Source organism: Eleutherodactylus coqui, chromosome 3 (assembly GCF_035609145.1).
Source record: "Eleutherodactylus coqui strain aEleCoq1 chromosome 3, aEleCoq1.hap1, whole genome shotgun sequence".
In the NCBI taxonomy this organism is placed as follows: domain Eukaryota; kingdom Metazoa; phylum Chordata; class Amphibia; order Anura; family Eleutherodactylidae; genus Eleutherodactylus; species Eleutherodactylus coqui.
Window position 1 is genome coordinate 20759301 of NC_089839.1, and position 22550 is coordinate 20781850.

The 22550-nt window shown below is 44.9% G+C and overlaps 1 protein-coding gene across 2 annotated transcripts; it reads right to left on the reverse strand.

Annotated features, from left to right (window-relative positions):
• Nucleotides 1-973: 973 nt before the first annotated feature.
• LOC136620475 (zinc finger protein 665-like) lies at nt 974-21227 on the reverse strand. 2 transcript variants are annotated; one of them, XM_066595267.1, is made up of 6 exons: nt 21063-21227; nt 20761-20940; nt 20561-20684; nt 20420-20484; nt 9149-9269; nt 974-2878 (listed from the first exon to the last, which is right to left on the reverse strand). In XM_066595267.1, the coding sequence occupies exons 1-6, from the start codon at nt 21153-21155 to the stop codon at nt 1065-1067; spliced, it is 2397 nt and encodes a 798-aa protein (XP_066451364.1). In that variant the 5' UTR covers nt 21156-21227; the 3' UTR covers nt 974-1064. The 2 variants fall into 2 exon arrangements, with proteins under 2 accessions (XP_066451364.1, XP_066451363.1); XM_066595266.1 differs by having other exon boundaries at nt 20761-20955.
• Between the last annotated feature and the right edge of the window lie 1323 nt (nt 21228-22550).

The following is a 22550-nucleotide window of genomic DNA, read 5'->3' on the forward strand; positions in this document are numbered from 1 at the left end:
CATATCTTGAATAAATGAAAGATAAAACTATTGGTAGACATACAATTTATGCTATTTCACATAACAGACAATAGACACGCCAGACCAACAGACATTACCACTAGAGATGAGCGAACGTACTCGGTTCGAGCACCGCTTTTTCCGAGTAACTGACTACTCGGACGAAAAGATTCGGGGGGCGCCGAGGTGGAGCGGGGGTAGCAGTGGAGAGCTCTCTCTCTCCCCCTTCCACACCCCTCTGCAACCCCCCGCCCACCCCCCCCGAATCTTTTCGTCTGAGTAGTCACTTACTCGGAAAAAGCGGTGCTCGAGTCCAAAAACACACGAACCGAGTACGTTCACTCATCTCTAATTACCACCTTTCCTACATATTTTTCTCTTGGCAGCCAAATGGGCAATACTTAGACACTGGTTAGAACAAACAATGCCAGATGTAATGGAGGTAGAAGCACAACTCATACAGAAAAGAAGTGGAGCGAAATAAGAAAAAAGGGGCAAAACACCATTTAAAAAAAATGGAAACATTTTCTGGTATCGTATTTCTCAGACACTGCTATAGTTGCTCCTTTCAAAAACATGAAATGGTACCTAATAGAGGAATTAAAAGGAACATTAGGAAGACTAGCAGGGTGAGAGGGACGCTAATGTTCCCAAAGAAAACTGACACATCTGCAAGAAAATCACAAGAATCTGACAAACCAAGACACAATGGAGGCAAATTGATATGAAAGATCACCATCATTATCTCCCCCCCAACCCATATTTTTCCCAATCAACTATGCTTCCCCCAATAGTTTCAGGGAAAGAAAACATTTCCTTTTTTTAAATCTGGAAGTTATTAGTTATATGAATATGTACAATATAAGTATGCTCCATCTAGGTTTTTTTTTTACATTTAATACAAACAGCTGCTCTAGTATCCATAAGTTACACATAATCTATGCTATGTAAAACAACAAGCGTGACGTCAATGTCCTTGTACTTATTTTTATTGAAAAATATGCCAATTCAACAAATAAACAGAAGCTTGAAAAAAAATGTCCTCGAGTGAGATCTCTGATGTTTTACAAGATCTGATTTCTGGGTAAAACATTTCCCACATTCTGAACATGAAACGGCTTCTCTCCTGTGTGCTTTCTGTGATGTCTTACAAGATCTGATTTCTGGGTAAAACATTTCTCACATTCAGGACATGAAAAGGGTTTCTCCCCTGTGTGATTTCTCTGATGTCTAATAAGGAGTGATTTCAATGAAAAACATTTTCCACATTCTGAGCATGAAAATGGTTTCTCCCCTGTGTGAGTTCTCTGATGTATAACAAGATGTGATTTCACAAGAAAACATCTTCCACATTCTGAGCATAAAAATGGTTTCTCCCCTGTGTGCGTTCTGTGATGGTTTATAAGAGTTGATTTCTGGCTAAAACATTTACCACATTCTGAACATGAAAATGGTTTCTCTCCTGTGTGATTTCTCTGATGCACAATAAGATGTGATTTCTTATAAAAACACCTTCCACATTCTGAGCATGAAAATGGTTTCTCCCCTGTGTGAGATGTCTGGTGTTTAATAAGACATGATTTCTGGCTAAAACATTTTCCACATTCTGTGCATGAAAATGGTTGCTCCCCTGTGTGACTTCTCTGATGTATACTAAGGTATGATTTCCGGGTAAAACGTTTCCCACATTCTGAACATGAAAATGGCTTCTCTCCTGTGTGAGTTTTCTGATGTCTAACAAAAAGCAATTTCAAAGCAAAACATTTTCCACATTCTGTGCATAAAAATGGTTTCTCCCCTGTGTGACTTCTCTGATGTATACTAAGGGATGATTTCCGGGTAAAACATTTCCCACATTCTGAACATGAAAATGGCTTCTCTCCTGTGTGAGATCTCTGATGTCTAACAAGAAGCAATTTCAAAGCAAAACATTTTCCACATTCTGTGCATAAAAATGGTAGCTCCCCTGTGTGACTTCTCTGATGCATACTAAGATATGATTTCCGGGTAAAGCATTTCCCACATTCTGAACATGAAAATGGCTTCTCTCCTGTGTGACTTCTCTGATGTATAATAAGATATGATTTCTCAAAAAAACACCTTCCACATTCTGAGCATGAAAATAATTTCTCTCTTGTGTGAGTTCTCTGGTGTCTAACAAGGAGTGATTTCAATGCAAAACATTTTCCACATTCTGAGCATAAAAATGTTTTCTCCTCTGTGTGAGTTCTTTGATGTCTAACAAGATGTGATTTATCAGAAAAACACCTTCTACATTCTGAGCATGAAAATGGTTTGTCCCCTGTGTGAGTTCTCTGGTGGCCAACAAGATGTGATTTCCGAACAAAACATCTTCCACATTCTGAGCATGAAAATGGTTTCTCCCCAGTGTGAGTTCTCTGGTGTCTAATAACACATGATTTCTGACTAAAACATTTCCCACACTCAGGACATGAAAATGGTTTTTCCCCTATGTGACTTCTCTGATGTGTAACAAGATGTGATTTCAAAGCAAAACATCTTCCACATTCTGAGCATGAAAATGGCTTTGCCCCTGTGTGGCTTCCCTCATGTGGAGCAAGATCTGATTTATTTATAGAACATCTTCCACTTTCTGAATGTAAAAATGCCTTCTCCTCTGTGGGAGCTTTTTGATATTCAACATCCCTGCTGTGGATTTTATCTGGCTCAGTAGTCTGTGATGCATCAGAAAGCAGGACCTGTGTAGCAGGATCAGATGATAGATGTTTGCTGTGAAGGTCTGAGGGTTTATCTGGGGTAATAGTGGGCTCTTCTAATGTATCCTGGGCAATACTGCAGTCTTCTGCGTTAAGATCTGAAGACGTCCGATATTCCCCTGAGCTCCTGGTACCGGCATCTGCCAACAATAAAATGTATTTTTGTTATTTTTGAATAAAACAAAATATATATTTGATATCTTATATATTTACATAGAAAATTTCTATATAAAATTTGAAGGCTTGAAGCAAATTTCAATAATTAACCCATTCCCCCTCTGTGACTTACATGTAGATAACATTAGTGCAGGATGAATATGAAGTATGCTCGGGAGATGTGCCCGCCGCATACCCAGTGGGTGCTGGTTGTTTGAAGCAGATGACACCTGGCAGCTACAATCACAGGGGTTTGACAGCTAAGGCACCTTCGCAATAATCACCCAACTTATCACTGGTGTAAGAGTAATCTAGCAGTTGTTTCTGCACATTATCCCCCGGGGTTAATACAATTCTCTTGACTTTTGGATATTATCCTCCAAGGCTAATATGGGTCACTTAAAAGAAAATGGCGAAGAGTAGAACAGGCTGGCGAGAAGCAGTTTGTGGAGGAATGTGAAATGAACTCATATATGGAAACATCACAGAAGACCTTGTATGTGATTTACAATAAAATGCTGCACTTGTGTGACTTTTGATAGTTGGACGATTATTATCACTGCTTTGCATTTCTCTAAACTATGGAAGTAATAAAATGAGCTTGGAAACATCACTTAAAGGGGTTCTCATATTGTTCTCTGAGGCATTGATCGATTTTTAGGCTTACCTGATTGATAAGGTTATGATACCCGTTGAGTATGACCTAAATTCAACGTATACTCTAACATCTTGGTGGAGAATATGTGGAATGTTCTGAGGTCTGACAAGGACCCTTGATGGTAAATACCAGACAAAAACAAAACTGCGGCGAGTAAGAATCTTGTTCTTGTTTGCTCCGTCTCTGTCGTCCTGAGAAAAGGTGCAGACCTCTGTCTCTATTTCACTTTCCCAATTATCAATCAGTATACTTAGACCTAATGTCCACTTGCACACATGGATTCCACTGCTGTATCCCATCCCAAACTGGCTCGCGGCCATGGACATGAAAAAGACAGTTTCTTACCTCTCTGGATCCAGCGCTTGTCTCCTTTGTACCGGCCAGATCTTCTTTCTTCAGCACGACAGATGCACCGTCCAACTCACCGAGCGCATGCGCAGGGCTTTCTTTTTTGTTTGTAAATTTCCTGCTTTCCCGCAGATCCATGGCACCTCCACATTGCAGCTGCGGGTGTGCCGCAGATCGGACGGCTTCCATTGACTGCAACGGAAGCTGTCCCTGCAGGATCCGCAAGAAAATGTAGCATGCTACGATCTCTTCCTGCGCGTACGATTCGCACGCTGGGGAAAAAAAATATCACATCCGCATGCTTTTAGCTGCTTGGCGGATGCTAATGCATCCCTATGGACAGCTTAAGACATCTTTACAGTTTTCACGCTTCCATTTACAGGTTGTGCTTCTCTCTGGTTGTATTACATTGTGAAAGAGTTGAATCTTTTCCATTGCCTGCGATGAGAGAGCAGGCCTTCCACAGAGTGGGGCGCTCAAGAGCTAAACTGCATTCCACAGGGAAGGGCACTTGTTCATTCTATGAGCACCAAAGTATGAAGGAGGTTGATGGCCCATTTATATAAGATTAGTTTTTAGGCAAACGATGCCCAGTAGCTGTTCCCAGTGATGCTCAGTTCTGTGCTGTTACACTGGTTACATTGCTCACAGCGCTGCCGGCATGGAGGTGGAGCGGCCCGGTAGCATTCTCAGTCACAGTAAGCAGGTAATTGTTCGAAAGTGAAGTCTGCTATTAACACATAATGGCAATGGTTTTCATACAGAAACTTAACAACAGAACAATTCTCCTTCAGCCGCTGCATGTATTTACACGGTACGATTAGTGCTCAAAGTCCCGCGGGAATAATTCTAAACGATAATCGTCCCGTGTGAGAGGGCCATCATTGTGAGTGAGCTGAAAACTCATGACTATAGCAGAGTATGAGACAAACTTTATCTGGATTGTGTTGGGAAGTTCCCCATTGGTGTCGTCTGGGAATGACTTTACCATCTGGAATGGGAATCGGGGCAGTACTCTGTCCTAAGGACAAATGAAAGACCATAGTGAGGTCCTGGGTCTGGCAGTAACTGAAATTACCACAGTGGCGGTACTGAGGGAGTGCCAATGTGTTTTAAAAGGCAGGTATGCCCAAAGTGGATGTCTTTTTTTATCAAAATCAAGAGTTCAGTAGCGAATGATCAGGGATTCACTTTGTACAGAAGTCCCTGCATGGAAAGATGTGACATTATGGTCAGAGCATGTAGAAATTAGAAAAAGGAAATAGATACATCTGTTACACAGTTCTATTACTTGTCTGGAAAGAGGTAATGTTTTCTTTGTTCTCTATGAGATCAGTTGCATCCCAGGGGGTAGAGGTGCCGGTGTGAGAGGTGTGATTGGTAGACTGTGATATTGCTGCACAAGAGAATGGGAGGGAACATTTGTCAGTTCTGATTATATGGATGTGTTACTTTTGTGAATCTGTGTGTTGTGTGAAGGGCCCGCGTATATGTTATATGGTATGTGTATAGTTGGATGGCTGGACATAGAATCTAAGAGACATGCTCAAATAGTTAGCCAGACCCCAAGAGGTGGAGCTAGGTGATGTAAGAGGAGGAGGGAAGTATTGCCTTTCCTAAACTCAGACCAAATACGCACGCACACACCTCCTGTGGTGTAGAGTGTAAGTTCTCGCTCACGACCTGAAGGTTGCAAGTTCAAACTCTGAATGGTTCAGGTAGCCTTCCATCCTTCCGAGGTCGGTAAAATGAGTACCCAGCTTTTTGGGGGGTAATAAATAAAAATTACCTCAAAGCGCTGCGGAATAAGTTGGCGCTATACATATGCAAAGCGATCCCCTCCTTAAATGAAGTTTCAGAACTTACTATTGAGGGAGGTCCCCTCCATAGAGACCCCCCAGTCCTGGAATGCAAGCCTTTATGCCACATATACCACTACAGCAGACTTTCAAGCAGAATTCCACAGCAGTCTCCTTAGATTAATTAAGGATATTTATTTATAACAGATAGACAAGTAACATAGAGAGGGCAGATGCAATGCGTTTTGGGGCAATTGTGCCTCTTTTTCAAGCTTGTGGAAGTTGAGAAAATTTATTTGAAGAGGAGATTGCTTTGCTCCCATAAAGAGAACAGGATAACATTGTTTTATTCTTTGCCCCGGGCAGAGTTTATTTGGCATCTGGTGAATATTTCTTGCTGCTCACCTATTTTGGGTTAAAAGGAGAGGGCTTTTTATTTGAGTTTGGAGGGATGTTCCGTAGTAGGTGCAGCGGCTGACCTTGTCCCATTGGGTCAGACCACAGACACCAGCCGAGCCTTTCTCCAGCTCAAACTCTTTACTAAAAATAGGACTAGAAATATTATCTTTTTCTATATAAATACACCTTGAGGGATGTTCCTAATTATTCATTTGTTTTCTGGGAGTTTGTGTTGGTTTGCACGGACCATTTCTTAGGTTAGCTGGAGAAAAATGCCAAGGTCAAGACTCCAGCTAAGAAATTGTTAAGTAAAGAAATTTACATATGGTATACCAGAAGTCATACAAAGTAATAGAGGTAGACATTTCATTATCTCTACTCAGAAAGAAGCATAATAGAAACACCAAGCGGTCCCCATATGAAATTACTAGCTGATGTACTCAGCCTTGCCCGAGTTAATTTAATACAGGTGTTTACCTGTTGTTTGCACGGAAAATTTTATGAAGTCAAGGGTACTTTAGAGGAACCGAAGAATAAAATATGTATACACATAGAGGAGTGTTAGATTCTCCTTAGGCTGCATGTGTACGGATGTCCCTCTGCAGAATGTGCCACCCCTCCCACTCTCCTCATTTAGTACCTAAAGAATGCTTGCGCCAAATTTCACGCTTGTATGACACCGAGATTTTACATTACACAGGGGTGCACTTACTTTTGCACTTAGCATTGAATAATCGAGTTGTGACACCTTTACTTTTCCTATTTAGGACCTAAAGAATGGTTGTGCCAAATTTCATGTTTGCACGACATCGGGAAGTTAGAGAATTAGATTTGGCATATTACACAGGGGCACCAATACTTTTGCACCTAGCATTGAATTTTCGAGTTGTGATCCCTTTATTTTTCCTATTTAGGACCTAAAGAATGCTCCTGTTAAATATCATGTTTGTACGATATCAGGAAGTTAGAGAATTAGTGGCGAGTCAGTCAGTCGGTGAGTCAGGCAGTCAGTAAGGGCTTTTACCTTTATATATGTAGATTTTTGGTAGGGCCCTTGTAATAGGCTTCTGCTTTCCCCAACACCTCCAGGCCCAGCATGGGGACCTGAGCCCCCTGTGAGTACCTTGTATCAGAAGCTGTCACTCATATACGTGCATTATAATTGCTTCCAGATCCAGACTCAAAAAAAGGGTCACATATTTTGTTTCCAGGACCGGGTTGTCCTCAAAAGACATGTCAGAAATAGTTTTGAACCAACATTTGACAGTCCATACCGGATCCAGTTGACAACTGCCAATTCAGTCAAACTGGAAGGAAAGGACACCTGGATACAAGCTAGTCATTGCAAAAAAGGTTTTAGCTCCAGAGCCGGAGGAATGCTTGGACGGCTGTTTCTACTGTTATGGACAATCCTCGGTATAGAGGGAATCTATGATGTGCTAAATGAAGAGTTGGGGCAATAAGTTGTAAAGCATCATGAGATTATTGTTAAGGCTTTCCATAAATCAGGGACACATAAATATTCCTGGAGACGTACACATAGTCCCATAGCTGCAGAAACTGTGTCATATATAGCCATTACCCTCAATATGTCCGAATTGTAAGACCTGCCAACACCCCAAACATGGCGGTGAGCTCCAGCAAATTATCACAGGAGGAATATGTATCCTCAGGAGTTAGATGGTATGAAAACACTTGGCTGATCCTTAACCGATCGTTGTCAACCGAGAAAGGCAGAAATGCACATTCACTTCAGCCCTCAGAAAATGACCGCAGCAACATGTCTACCCAACGGGATTAATTGCCCCAGACCCCAAGCAGCGCTGCAGCAGCCCCACTCTCTGCACACCTGCCACATGTGTGTGGGCAACGTATCACACAACACCCAGTGTATAAGAGGAGGACCAGAAGTAACAGCAATTACCCCTGTAATTACTGCAGGTCAGCGATCTGTCTTGCAGTCATTACAACGATGAGACATCTAAATACAAGACACCCTTTTAAGAGATCAGCATATTAAAATGCTCGTTATGGGTTACCTTCTATAGCACTGATGGCGAACCTCTTAGAGACCAAGTGCCCAAATGTAACCCAAAAGCCACTTATTTATCGCAAGGTTCCAACACGTCAGGGGGCGGGGCTTATCACCACATATGATTTTTACCTTTGTGATTATAAAAAGGAAAGGGCTGTTTCAAAATAGGCAGGGTGCGGATTTTGACTGCTTTTTCGATGCTGAAATGCTGTGGAATTTTCCATGGAGCTTTCCATTGAGGACATTCTGCAGCAATTCCGCCACGTGTAAACATACCCCAGCAGTAATAGTGACAGCCCACAATGGCCCCAGAGCTAATAGTGACAGCCTACAACGGCCCCAGCGGTAACATTGAACGCCTGCAGCGGCCCCAGTAGGAATGCTATTCCTACTGGGGCCGATATAGGGGACACTAATACTAATAGTATCCCCTGTATCAGCCCCAGTAGTGATTGGTCCCCCCTGAGACCCATATACTTACCCCTTCTCCTCATCAAAGCGCCGCTACTCTTCTGCTCGGCGCTGCTGCTGGCGCTGATCCCAGGTGCACACTGTGACGTCGGTGTGTGCTGCTGGAACCTCCTCCCCTTTGCTCTCGCGGAACCATAGAGGAGACATCAGGGGAGGGGGGGACGAGGATCCCAGCTGCACACTGATGTCACAGTTTGCGTCGGGATCAGTGCCGAGGTCAGCGCCGCTAGCTGTGCCACTGAGTGAATACAGTCAGGGGAGCCTGGCTGGAATTCACTACCGTGATGAGCAGCCGCCGGCGCGTGCCAAAAGGGAGTGCTCTGCATGCTGCCTCTGGCACATGTGCCAAAGGTTCGCCACCACTGTCCTATAGCGATATGACATTTTCATCCACATTTAATTTGTGTTTCGGCTAAATGGATGAATACGCAGCTGAACAATCTGACAGAACGCAGAGCTTAAAAATGTAACACAAAAACATTGCAGGTGATGGAAGAGCAGAAGATGTGACTGTTCTCTGCATTACTCCGTGGTTACTACTCACCTGGACGGGTGTCTGTAGGGATCTCCTCCTTCCACCGCTCATCACCCCTCACATTTACCTCTTCTTTTACCACTATGGCTGCAGCATCAATATTCTTCAGATCATTACCCTGAGGGAAAAGCTGGGAAACAAATACTGTAAAAGTCAGACAGATGTAGAGGAACGTGTTAGATGGGCGGAGAAGATGGGTAATTAGCATAATGACCAGTAATGACAGGACAGCAGTAGTTATATGAGGGAGCCAGCTGCAGGTCTAACTTACATTTCCATACATAGTAGGAAGGAACTCTGAAATAAAGAAAGGTTTTGCAAAATCATCTGTTTTGCATTGGTCAAAAATGTTAAAAAGTGTAGTTTTCTGGGACCTGTAAACCTTTTATAGTAAATTATTTGGATTAACCCCTTAGTGACGAAGGCACATTTTGGAACTCTGTCACTTTAACACAGAATACCTAAAGGTTTTGCATATCCCAGTGACTCTGACGTTGGTTTTTCTCCACATGTTGTACTTCATTTAGCTGATAAAAATAAACCGATAGAATTTGTGTATATTTATTAAAAGTGCCAAAATTGGGAAGATTTTGAAAAATAGTCATTTTTTTTTCACATTTTCAACTGCAATATCTCAAATATCTGCAACATACTGTCCATTTTTTGATGTGATATATATTTCCGTTTATTCTGGATGCAAATTTGAAAAACTTTCGTTTTTTTAAACCATTTAGGAGGCGAACAAATTAACATTATCAACATTTGGAGGAAAACTGTTTTCCTACACGAAGCCAAGATTGCAAAGCCTCATAGGTGTCAGATACCTCCATGAATGACCCCATTTTAAAAACGACACCCGTTAATATATTCAATGAGGGGGGTCGTTAGTATTTTCACCCCTCAGTTTTTTTCAGGAGCTAAAGCAGGACTAAACTAGAGTTTAGAGGAGGAAAAAAAATGTCTTTAAAATGACAGATTGCCAAATATATGAATGAAGACTTTCTCCCCAAAATGGACTCCCGTGTTTATCCTGTACTCAGAAACATACCCATTGTGGCCCTGGTCTGCTTACTGGACACATGGCTGGGCCTGCAATGGAGGGAATGCCTGTTGGATTTCAGAGCAGAGAGATTTTAAATTAACCCATCAATGCGTGGCTTCCGCCATTTTGGCAACGGGTGTGTGTGTGTAGAAGCCGCGGTAAGGTCCGTGGACAAATCCAGGAGCCTTAGGTACGTAATTTTATCTCCCCTCATGGATATGATCCATGAGAGAAAATGAAACATCAACTTTTTTTCCTGTTTTTTTACTTTACATGTTCGCTGTTATCCATTGGTTAATGGCGATCATGTGACCGGGAACCACACACAGTGGTACCTAGTGACATCTACCTGCTCTCGGCTACTCATGCTAGCTGGGAGTAGGGTGATATTAAATCTGCCGGGCTGCCCATCCTTCTTTGCTTGCATGTAACGTTTTACATCCAGCTTGCATGCGCTGAAGGAGACTTTAGGTCCTGGAAATACCAGAACATTGCGAGACATCGCGAAGGCAAAGGTAAGTAGTTTCAGCTCCCCTCATGGATCCAATCTGTGAGGGGAGTTGAAACTTTAACTTTTTTTCACTTTTTATTTCTTTCATGCGACAGCCTTTATCCACCGGCCCCACGGCTTTAATCTCCAGGGCGAGTGAGATTTTATGGCCCTGGGTATTAAAGCCCACAAAGCCAGAACGTAAAAAGGCTATGATGGTACATACGCTACCCATTTTCCATATGAAAAGCGAGATGAACGACTGTTGGAAACCTTTCATGTATGGGAAACGCCAGAATTCTCCAGACGGCCTCAGAACTGCTGATGTATCAACCACTTTCATATAATGTGATCTCATCGCTATCATTTACAAGACCAAATGAAGCCCGGCCGCTGCCTTTATTAACATACTAGCTGATTACCCGGCGTTGCCCGTGTATTTTTTTTTTTTTAGGCACAAAAAGAATTTAAATGTGTATGTGTATATATGTGTGTAATAATTTAACATATTAGTATATGAGGAGGAGGTTGTCTGTCTAATATATCGGTATATGAGGAGGAGGTAGTCCGTGTCATATATTAGTATATGAGGAGGAGGTCGTCTGTGTAATATATTGGTATATGAGGAGGAGGTCGTCTGTGTAATATATTGGTATATGAGGAGAAGGTCGTCTGTGTAATATATTAGTATATGAGGAGGAGGTCGTCTGTGTAATATATTAGTATATGAGGAGGAGGTCGTCTGTGTAATATATTGGTATATGAGGAGGATGTCGTCCGTGTAATATATTGGTATATGAGGAGGATGTCGTCCGTGTAATATATTAGTATATGAGGAGGAGGTCGTCCGTGTAATATATTAGTATATGAGGAGGAGGTCGTCCGTGTAATATATTAGTATATGAGGAGGAGGTCGTCCGTGTAATATATTAGTATATGAGGAGGAGGTCGTCCGTGTAATATATTAGTATATGAGGAGGAGGTCGTCCGTGTAATATATTAGTATATGAGGAGGAGGTCGTCCGTGTAATATATTAGTATATGAGGAGGAGGTCGTCCGTGTAATATATTGGTATATGAGGAGGAGGTAGTCCGTGTAATATATTGGTATATGAGGAGGAGGTAGTCTGTCTAATATATCGGTATATGAGGAGGAGGTAGTCCGTGTAATATATTAGTATATGAGGAGGAGGTAGTCGGTCTAATATATCGGTATATATGGAGGAGGTAGTCTGTATAATATATTGGTATATGAGGAGGAGGTTGTCTGTGTAATATATTAGTGCATGTGGAGGAGGTCGTCTGTGTAATATATCGGTATATATGGAGGAGGTCGTCTGTGTAATATATCGGTATATATGGAGGAGGTCGTCTGTGTAATATATCGGTATATATGGAGGAGGTCGTCTGTGTAATATATTGGTATATGAGGAGGAGGTAGTCCGTGTAATATATTGGTATATAAGGAGGATGTCGTCTGTGTAATATATTGGTATATGAGGGGGAGGTCGTCTGTGTAATATATTAGTATATGAGGAGGAGGTAGTCGGTCTAATATATCGGTATATGAGGAGGAGTCGTCTGTGTAATATTAGTATTTGAGGAGGAGGAAGTTGTCTGTGTAAGATATATTATCTGAGGAGCAGGAGGTCTGTGTAACACTGGCGTAATTAAAAATCAAAAACTCACCGACTTCCACTGTAAATTTTGTTGCTAATAGCAACCAATCACAGCTTAGCTTTCACTTGTTAGGGCTCCTTCCCACAGACAGTGCGTCATGCGACACTGTGGGCGTGTCATATGACGCGGCCGGCGCATCACATAACGCTGCGGCGCATGCGCGCCAAAGCGTCATGCGGGACGGAAGACACCGGATCCGCAGGTAAGTATAGGGTCTCTGGGGGGAGCGCCGTGACGGGCTCCGCCGCGCCCGTCACGGTCGTGTGCAGCCGGCCTTGTACTGATAATTAGGTGCAAGTTTTACAATATTCGGATAAATAAATACCCGGGGAGAAAAAATAATAATTATTTTTAATTACAAAACTTGCTTTTAAACAACATTTTTAGTTTCTCCTGCATGAGCATAAATAAACAAATTATTGGGTGAACCCACCCTCGAGCAAGCACCACAGAGTTGCCTTTGAGAGAAACATGGCGATCTCAAATCCCGTCTGCAGTACCTAATGGACCGCCCCTGTGACTTGTCGATTGTTATCGAGAACACAAGTCTCACTGGATATTGTAATCTCTTAAAATTAAAAAGGAGATCCGCCGGAATGAGTGGTATCTGGGGGATAAAAACTGAGTTCCCCTCTCCCTTTCCTGTTAAAATAGTCGCTCCAATATCATTGCCCTACATCTTTTTTACACACAGGCTTGTGTCGTTGCAAAATTTTTGGCGGGTCAAGGTTCCGTAACAAGATAACTGGAGGAGAAGGTCTGTTTAATACGAGGGGCTGCTAAGTCTTTGGCTTTACCCAGAAAGAAACGAGATAGGAAGATGAAACTTTCCATTTCTTCCACATCCTCTCCACTTATGCCAACACACTTCTTACATCGGGATTCCAAGTTCTGTAAGCCTTGCTAAAAGAAAGATTTTGGTTGTGCCTCAAACCAGTCATCCGTAGCAGCCATGGCATCAGAAATGGTGTGAAATTTGGTCCCCTTGAGGTGTTTCTTCAGGTTTGGAGACCGATGATGGTCGGAGGGAGCTAGATCTGGTGAATAAGGTGGGTGGTCAACCAGCTGGAAGCCTAGCTCCACCAGTTTTGCCGTGGTTGCTTGTGCAGTGTGAGCGGAGGCGTTGTCTTGCAGGAACAAGAATTCTTTGGACAGCTTGCCGCACCTTTAGGCCTTCAGTTCAATGTAATACCATTGATGGTGAAACCATTTTGAAGGTTGTCCACTAGCAGCACATTCTCCTTATCCCAGAACACAGACGCCATCACCTTAGTGGCTGAACTTCTTTGGGCGAGGAGAACCACTGGGCCTCCACTCTTTTGACTGCTCCTTGGTTTCAGGGTCATACAAATAAATCCAGGTCTCCTCCATAGTGACCAGTCGATCCAGGAAGTTCTTATCAGTCCGGAAACGCTGACAAATGGACCGGGAAGTTTTTACTCACATGCTTCTCTGATCTGTTGTCAAACATTTGGGGACCCATTTTGCAGATAGCTTCTTCATGGATAATGACACAAACAGAAACCCCCATGATGTCTGCTATTCCTGCAGCTGAAATTGGCCGATTCTCCAGTATGAGGTTGCGCACAGCATCGACAATCTCCGGAACAACAACCTCTCTCGGTCGTTCAGGACGTTCCTCATCATTGATGTTGAAGTGGCACCCAGTTCTTAACTGTAGAATATGAAGGGCATTGATCCCCCAATGTCTGCGACATATCACCATGAATATCCTTCGCGGACTTTCCTTGCAGAAACAACAATGTTATCACTCCTCTGCTCTCATTTGCTGTGAATATCGCCTTAGACTACGCCATTTTGAGGAAGAGGTCGTCTGTGTAATATATTGGTATATGAGGTGGAGGTTGTCTGTGCAATATATTAGTATATGAGGAGGAGGAGGTCGTCTGTGTAATATATTGGTATATGTGGAGGAGGTCGTCTGTGTAATATACTGGTATATGAGGAGGTCGTCTGTGTAATATACTGGTATATGAGGAGGTCGTCTGTGTAATATATTAGTATATGTGGAGGAGATTGTCTGTGTAATATATTGGTATATGAGGAGGAGGTTGTCTGTGTAATATATTGGTATATGAGGAGGAGGTCGTCTGTGTAATATATTGGTATATGAGGAGGAGGTCGTCTGTGTAATATATTGGTATATGAGGTGGAGGTCGTCTGTGTAATATATTGGTATATGAGGAGGAGGAGGTTGTCTGTGTAATATACTGGTATATGAGGAGGTCGTCTGTGTAATATACTGGTATATGAGGAGGTCGTCTGTGTAATATACTGGTATATGAGGAGGTCGTCTGTGTAATATACTGGTATATGAGGAGGTCGTCTGTGTAATATATTAGTATATGTGGAGGAGGTCGTCTGTGTAATATATTAGTATATGAGGAGGAGGTCGTCTGTGTAATATATTAGTATATGAGGAGGAGGTCGTCTGTGTAATATATTGGTATATGAGGAGGAGGAGGTCGTCTGTGTAATATACTGGTATATGAGGAGGTCGTCTGTGTAATATACTGGTATATGAGGAGGTCGTCTGTGTAATATATTAGAATATGAGGAGAAGGTCGTCTGTGTAATATATTAGAATATGAGGAGAAGGTCGTCTGTGTAATATATTAGTATATGAGGTGGAGGTCGTCTGTGTAATATATTAGTATATGAGGAGGAGGTCGTCTGTGTAATATATTGGTATATGAGGAGGAGGTCGTCTGTGTAATATATTGGTATATGAGGAGGAGGTCGTCTGTGTAATATATTGGTATATGAGGAGGAGGTCGTCTGTGTAATATATTGGTATATGAGGAGGAGGTCGTCTGTGTAATATATTGGTATATGAGGAGGAGGTCGTCTGTGTAATATATTGGTATATGAGGAGGAGGTCGTCTGTGTAAAATATTGGTATATGAGGAGGAGGTCGTCTGTGTAATATATTGGTATATGAGGAGGAGGTCGTCTGTGTAATATATTGGCATATGAGGAGGAGGTCGTCTGTGTAATATATTGGTATATGAGGAGGAGGTCGTCTGTGTAATATATTGGTATATGAGGAGGAGGTCGTCTGTGTAATATATTGGTATATGAGGAGGAGGTCGTCTGTGTAATATATTGGTATATGAGGAGGAGGTCGTCTGTGTAATATATTAGTATATGAGGAGATCGTCTGTGTAATATATTGGTATACGTGGAGATCGTCTGTGTAATATATTGGTATATGAGGAGGAGGTCGTCTGTGTAATATATTGGTATATGAGGAGGAGGTCGTCTGTGTAATATATTAGTATATGAGGAGGAGGTCGTCTGTGTAATATATTAGTATATGAGGAGGAGGTCGTCTGTGTAATATATTAGTATATGAGGAGGAGGTCGTCTGTGTAATATATTAGTATATGAGGAGGAGGTCGTCTGTGTAATATATTGGTATATGAGGAGGAGGTCGTCTGTGTAATATATTGGTATATGAGGAGGAGGTCGTCTGTGTAATATATTGGTATATAAGGAGGAGGTCGTCTGTGTAATATATTGGTATATGAGGAGGAGGTCGTCTGTGTAATATATTGGTATATGAGGAGGAGGTCGTCTGTGTAATATATTAGTATATGAGGAGATCGTCTGTGTAATATATTGGTATACGTGGAGATCGTCTGTGTAATATATTGGTATATGAGGAGGAGGTCGTCTGTGTAATATATTGGTATATGAGGAGGAGGTCGTCTGTGTAATATATTGGTATATGAGGAGGAGGTCGTCTGTGTAATATATTAGTATATGAGGAGGAGGTCGTCTGTGTAATATATTAGTATATGAGGAGGAGGTCGTCTGTGTAATATATTAGTATATGAGGAGGAGGTCGTCTGTGTCATATATTGGTATATGAGGAGGAGGTCGTCTGTGTAATATATTGGTATATGAGGAGGAGGTCGTCTGTGTAATATATTGGTATATGAGGAGGAGGTCGTCTGTGTAATATATTGGTATTGCTGAGGTAAAATGAAAGCTGCGCTGTGATTGGTTGCTATGGGCAACACAGATTTCCTTTTAGAGAGCTTTCATAAGAGTGGGTGCTGGGCTCACCTGTGGGTGTTACACAGTGGCTCAGTGCTGGTGGAAAGCTGTGCTGAGGTAACATTAACCCTTTCAGATCCAATGTCGGACCTGTGCCGACATCATAATTTTCCTCTATAGCTCCGATGTCGGGACAGGCCCGACATGCTGCTTCTGCACTACTGCACCCCGCTCTGCTGCCAGAGGCGATACTGTGGTATTTTTTCTGCGCTGGAACTGTTCTGCCGCGGTCATAAGGAGCGCCCGGAGCTGGCAATTGGTCCCGAATCCTAGATCAAACCCCCGAACTACCCGCTCATCTCATCTCCCCGCTACGGTCAGTGTCTTGCTTGGCTTTATCTGTTTTGCGCTCCGCACACCTAGTCTCCACCAGTCATCTCAACTCCCCACTGCTGTTACTGTTAATGCAGCTTGCACTTATCGGCCCCCTGCTACCTTCCTGTCAGGAAGCTCAAAACAGGGCAAGTGACAGCAGCGGAGAGGTGAGATGACCGGGGGAGAGGGGGGTCCGGAGAGCAAAGCAGGGATAGTGACAGCAGTGGGGAGGTGAAATGCCCAGGGGAGAGGGGGGTCCGGAGAGCAAAGCAGGGAAAGTGACAGCAGTGGGGAGGTGAGATGACCGGGGGAGAGGGGGGTCCGGAGCACAAAGCAGGAAATATGAAAGCAGTGGGGAGGTAAGATGACCGGGGGAGAGGGGGGTCCGGAGCACAAAGCAGGAAATATGAAAGCAGTGGGGAGGTAAGATGACCGGGGGAGAGGGGGAGCCCAGAGCGCGAAGTGGGGAAGGTGACAGCAGCGGGGAGGTGAAATGCCCAGGGGAGAGGGGGGTCCGGAGCACAAAGCAGGAAATATGAAAGCAGTGGGTAGGTAAGATGACCGGGGGAGAGGGGGAGTCCAGAGCGCAAAGTGGGGAAGGTGACAGCAGCGGGGATATGAGATGCCCTGGGGAGAGGGGGGTCCGGAGCGCAAAACAGGGAATGTGACAGCAGCGTGGAGGTGAGATGCCCAGGGGAGAGGGGGGTTCGGAGCGCAAAGCAGAGAAAGTGACAGCAGCGGGGAGGTCAGATGCCCAGGGGAGAGGGAGGGGGGGAGGGGGGATCTGCAGCCCAAAGCAGGGAATGTGACAGCAGCATGGAGGTGAGATGACCGGGGAGGGGGGGGGGGGGACTGAATGATTTGGGAGTTGGGGACCAAGAGCCAGGGGACCAATGACTGCAGCAGAACAACCCCTTGTCTCCACCCACAGTTCCAGTGGGGACAAGATACACAGTACCACCAGAGGCTACCCAGCACATTTTTGCTGGGTTCCCGTGGGTCGGATTCACCGCGGAAATCTTGCGGTTTTGCCGCAGCAAAAAAACGCAAGATTTCTACGGGATAAGCGTAGCTCCAAAACCCGCAGCACTTAGCCGCGGGTTTTGGAGTGGCTTCACTGGATGTTTTTTCGTTGCGGCCCCCTCTTCCTTAGTAAAGAGTGATGCCACAACGGAAGAAAAAAAAAGAATTGACATGCTGCATCCCAGGAATCTGCGCCACAGCGCCGGCTAATGCTGGCTTTGCCGCGTCAGGATTGTCTGCCCCATGTGGACATGGCTGGCTAAACCTGGGTTTAGTGGCCGCAGGCGGATTTGCCGCAGTGAAATTCCGCCGGGAAATTTTGCGGCAAATTCACCCTGTGTGAACCCAGCCTTACTTGGTGGAAACAGCACTGACCAGCGCTGGGTTCTTTACTCACGGAATGCCAGCTGTTCTTTCTCCCAAGCTCTGCTGCCAAAATAAATAGGAGCTGGGGAAAACGCAGGTGGCAAAAAAATTGGATTGGAAAGGGTTAAAGCTGGGCTGTGATTGGTTGGTATTTCTTATACTGCTGCGGTAACATTAAAGCTGTGCTGTGATTGGTTGCCGTTTCCTTTACTGCTGAGATAAAATGAAAGCTGCTCTGTGATTGGTTGTTATATATTAAACTGCTGAGGTAAAATGAAAGCTGTGCTGCGATTGGTTGCTGTTTCCTTTACTGCTGAGGTAAAATGAAAGCTACGCTGTGATTGGTTGCGGTTTCTTATAGTGCTGAGGTAAAATAAAACCTGCACTGTGATTGCTTACCGTTCCCTTTACTGCTGAGGTAAAATGAAAGCTGCGCTGTGATTGGTTGCTTTTTTCTTTACTGCTGAGGTAAAATGAAATCTGCGCTGTGATTGGTTGCTATGGGCAACACAGATTTCCTTTTAGACAGCTTTCATAAGAGTGGGTGCTGGGCTCATTTCTGTGTGGTACATAGTGGCTCGGTGCTGGTGGGAAGCTGTGTGGTAGTTGGAGCAGAGGAGGAGGTTGTCTGTGTAAGATATTATCTGAGAAGCAGGAGGTCTGTATAATATATTAGTATTTGAGGAGGAGGTCGTCTGTGTAATAGATTAGGCACTGGGGTATCTGTCGTCTCCTGTGTGAGTGTCTTTCAGGAGGGTCGAGGATACTTCTTGCTGCAGCGACCTTCTTTCATACAGGGTGCATTGGGGGTTAAATTACCGCGAGGCCCATGGATCATATCTGCCTTGATGATTTCATGAAGGAAAGGGTCTTCCTCAGGTTTTGGGATCTCCGCACAGATAACATCATCTATTCTGTGGGGAGAAATGCGTTGCTCTAGCCCCAACAACATGTATGAGGAGGACCTCTCTTCTGCCAAGGCCCCGTCCACGGCCGAGGAGGAATATCACTAGCGATATTCTGCCGCAGGGGAGGAGGATGGAGAGCTGGCAGATCTCCGAGGAGAGCCTATCTAATAGATAGGCTCACCACGGAGAATCGCGACACTCACAGCATGCTGCGATTTAAAGAATCGCTACGATTCTTCGCTCATGGATGCCGGCACTGCGCTTTCCATAGCAATGGTATGGAAAGCTTTACAGAGTGCGTTACATGGGCGATTTATCGCCCGCGGATCATCGCCCGTGGACAGGCATCCTTCAGTGCAGAAAGAAACTTCTGTTAGGGGACTTTTGCACTAAGAGATTTATTATCCGCATGAGCCAACAAGGACAGAGTTCACTCATTCATTTTGTGCACTCATTCACAGTGAATGTGAATGACTAAACGATCGCTGTTTACACGCAACAATGTGTAAATGAGCGAACGATAATTTGTATGCCTGCATATAACAAATGAGAAGCAAACTGATTCCTGTTTGTCGTCCAGTCGTAGGCCGTGTTTACACTAAATGATAATCGTTCCATGTAAAACCACCTCGCAGCGGGATGCGGACCCGTGCCCCTGCACAGCCCTGCGGCTCACCGGCCCCCGGCGTCTCCTCTCTGCGCTGTGTGCCGGCTGCCGGCCAGCTGGCACATGCACAGAGAGGAGCCGGCCCGTCACCACTGACATTTCTGTGCGGGCCTCTGCGAGACCTGCACAGAAATAGGACATGCCGTGATTTGTTTTTCGTGTGTGCTTTCACGCGGACAAATCACGTTTGTGTGCCTAGGATTGCGTTATTTAATGCAATCCTATGCAGGAGGGCATGGGCGGAAATTCTGCGGGAAATCCCGCCGCGGAACTTCCGCCCGTGTGGGGGGCTTTAGTCCTACTTGGTATTGTTATACTTGTTTTACACGGGATGAGAACTGCACTATTCTTGTTTGCCCGATGAGCGAACGAGCTGCTAACGCCATCACCAGCACATCCGCACTCAGGCAGCTTATTTCTGGGTGAGAATCATGCAGTTCACGTCCGCTAATCGTTGATTGTTCCACATTCCTATGTCACACAGTGAGCGATCAGGGGTTAAACTGCAGGATAAGCGCACAAGCCGCCGCTGATCCTTATGGTGGCCGAAACAGAACAACAAACGAGAAGCGCATGATTCTTGTTCGCCATTCAGTCGTTTTCTGCGATTAAACTGAACGTTCGTCTCAAAGGGTTTGGGACAATTTGGCATTGAATGCAGAACCTTCAGAGCCTTCTACAGATTATAGGGAGGTTCTCCACGTACCGGATAATCCTGTGGATGGAGAGGACTGGGGCGGCTCTCTGGTGATGTCCTCTTACCGGATCTATCTGTAAGACACACATACAGTGACTGGACTCCATCTTCAAGTACTTAAGGTCATGTGTACTTCTATGTGTCTAATACCTTGTGATGTGAGGGGCTGCTGATCCTCCATCATGACCTCCTTGTACAGATCCTTGTGTCCTTCTAAATACTCCCACTCCTCCATGGAGAAATAGACGGAGACGTCCTGACACCTTATAGGAACCTGACAACACAATATACAGTCATCCTCCACAGCCCTCCTGTTACTGTATAATGTCCCCCATTCCCCGCAGTGTCACCTCTCCTGTCAGCAGCTCAGTCATCTTGTAGACATGTTCCAGGATCTTCTGCCCATTGAAGTCCTCATGTATCGGGTAGTGAGTTGAAGGCCCCGTTATTGGGCTCAGGGTTCTTCCATGACCTTCAGACACAAAGTTCTGCCAGCGCTCACTAGAGGTCTTCTGCACTGCTGTGTAATCCTGATGAGAGACGGACTAATAAATGGTGTTACATACATCTACAGATCCCTCAGCTTCTCAGTCATGTCCATCTGTTATCATAGAGAAGAGTGATGTCATGTGACGTCATCAGAATCTCTCACCTCCCCAGTAAGCTGATAGAGGATCTCTAGGGTGAGATGTAATAGACTCTCTGCCATCTCCTTCCTCTTCCCATCCATCCTTGGCAGGTTCATCAGAAAAACTCTCTCATATGGAAGATCCCAACAGACGAAACTAGGATGCCGGAGCCTGAATGGGAAGAAGATGAACAAATGTAAAAACCAAAGAAAATATTGTTAATAGAGAAACCTTCTAGGAGACACTGAAGTGTAGATGTTGTTTTCTCTCTTATTATAGATTTATGGGGTTCTTACAGCCTGCAGCGCTTTTAATTGGGGGAATGTACAGAGGCCACCATTAATAGTGATTATGAAAAGGAACCATTAGTGCTTGGAGGAAACATACAAAGGAACAGCTATTACGTGGGGGGAAACACAAGGGGGACACACACACAGAGACCATCATTACTTTGGGACACTCAAGGGGACCGCTATTACTAAGAGGGCAGAAGCACAGAGGGACGGCTATTATTTGTTGTCATACATAGAGGGGCCGCTAGTGCTTTGGGGAGATGCACAGATGGACCGCAACTAATTGGTGTACATGTACAAAGGGACTGCTATTATACAGGGAAAAGCGGTACTGGTGTATCTTGTCTCCACCGGAAGCTGGCGGCTGACCTGGCGTTTCCTGTATTTTATGCACTGTGTCAAGCGCCTAGCTTCCGATTGGCTGTTTGTCAGTCACTTGCCGGATATCATACATTCTTGCCTAGGCAAGACACCGCCTGGACGCAGGTTGAATGAAGTGCCTGACACCTTGCGCTGAAGGGGGAGACCGAGAGTGGGCCGCCTTGTGGGGCGGTGGGGACACACAGAGCCTGGTCGGCTAGTGGTGCGCGGGTGGACGCATGAGATATCGCACGCATGCCAGCGGTGACAGTCAAAGCGGGGCATATTGGATGGAGGCCGGCGGTACAAGTCACAGCAGCGGATGGGAGCACACAGAGACCGGTGGTGAGAGTGACAGCGGGGGACATTGCAGGGAGGCCGAATGCATGCCGGCAGTTTGATTGACAACGGGAGGCATTGCAGGGAGGCCACAAAAACACTAGCGCTGAGAGTGAAAGTGGGAGACATTGCATGAAGGCCGACGGTGAGACTCACAGCGGCGGACGGGAATGCACGGAGAACAGCAGTGCAAGTCACAGCGGCGGACGGGAACACACGAAGACAGTCAGAGACAATGACAGTGGGGAACATTGCAGGGAGGCCGCACGCACGCCAGCGGTGAGTGTGACAGCAGGGGACATTGCAGGGAGGCCGCACGCACGCCAGCGGTGAGTGTGACAGCAGGGGACATTGCAGGGAGGCCGGCAGTGACATTCACAGCGGCTTCTCAAGCAGAGATTGCAGGCTGGCGCGCCCACACTGGAGATACAAGCCGAGGAGGGAGCTTACATGTCAGAAGTCAGACAGCCCCGCTCATAAAATCCACACTAGTAGTGGACAAAAAAGCCCATTCGGGAC

What these genes read in the sequence shown, in the direction of transcription:
- LOC136620475 (XM_066595266.1), bottom strand. Translation starts at nt 21,155, where the DNA reads ATGAACCTGCCAAGGATGGATGGGAAGAGGAAGGAGATGGCAGAGAGT. An exon ending in TCTATCAGCTTACTGGGGAG is followed by an intron (nt 20,956 to 21,062) that starts GTGAGAGATTCT and finishes ACCATTTATTAG; the next exon opens with TCCGTCTCTCATCAGGATTA. An exon ending in CCCTACAGACACCCGTCCAG is followed by an intron (nt 2,879 to 9,148) that starts GTGAGTAGTAAC and finishes TATTGTTGGCAG; the next exon opens with ATGCCGGTACCAGGAGCTCA.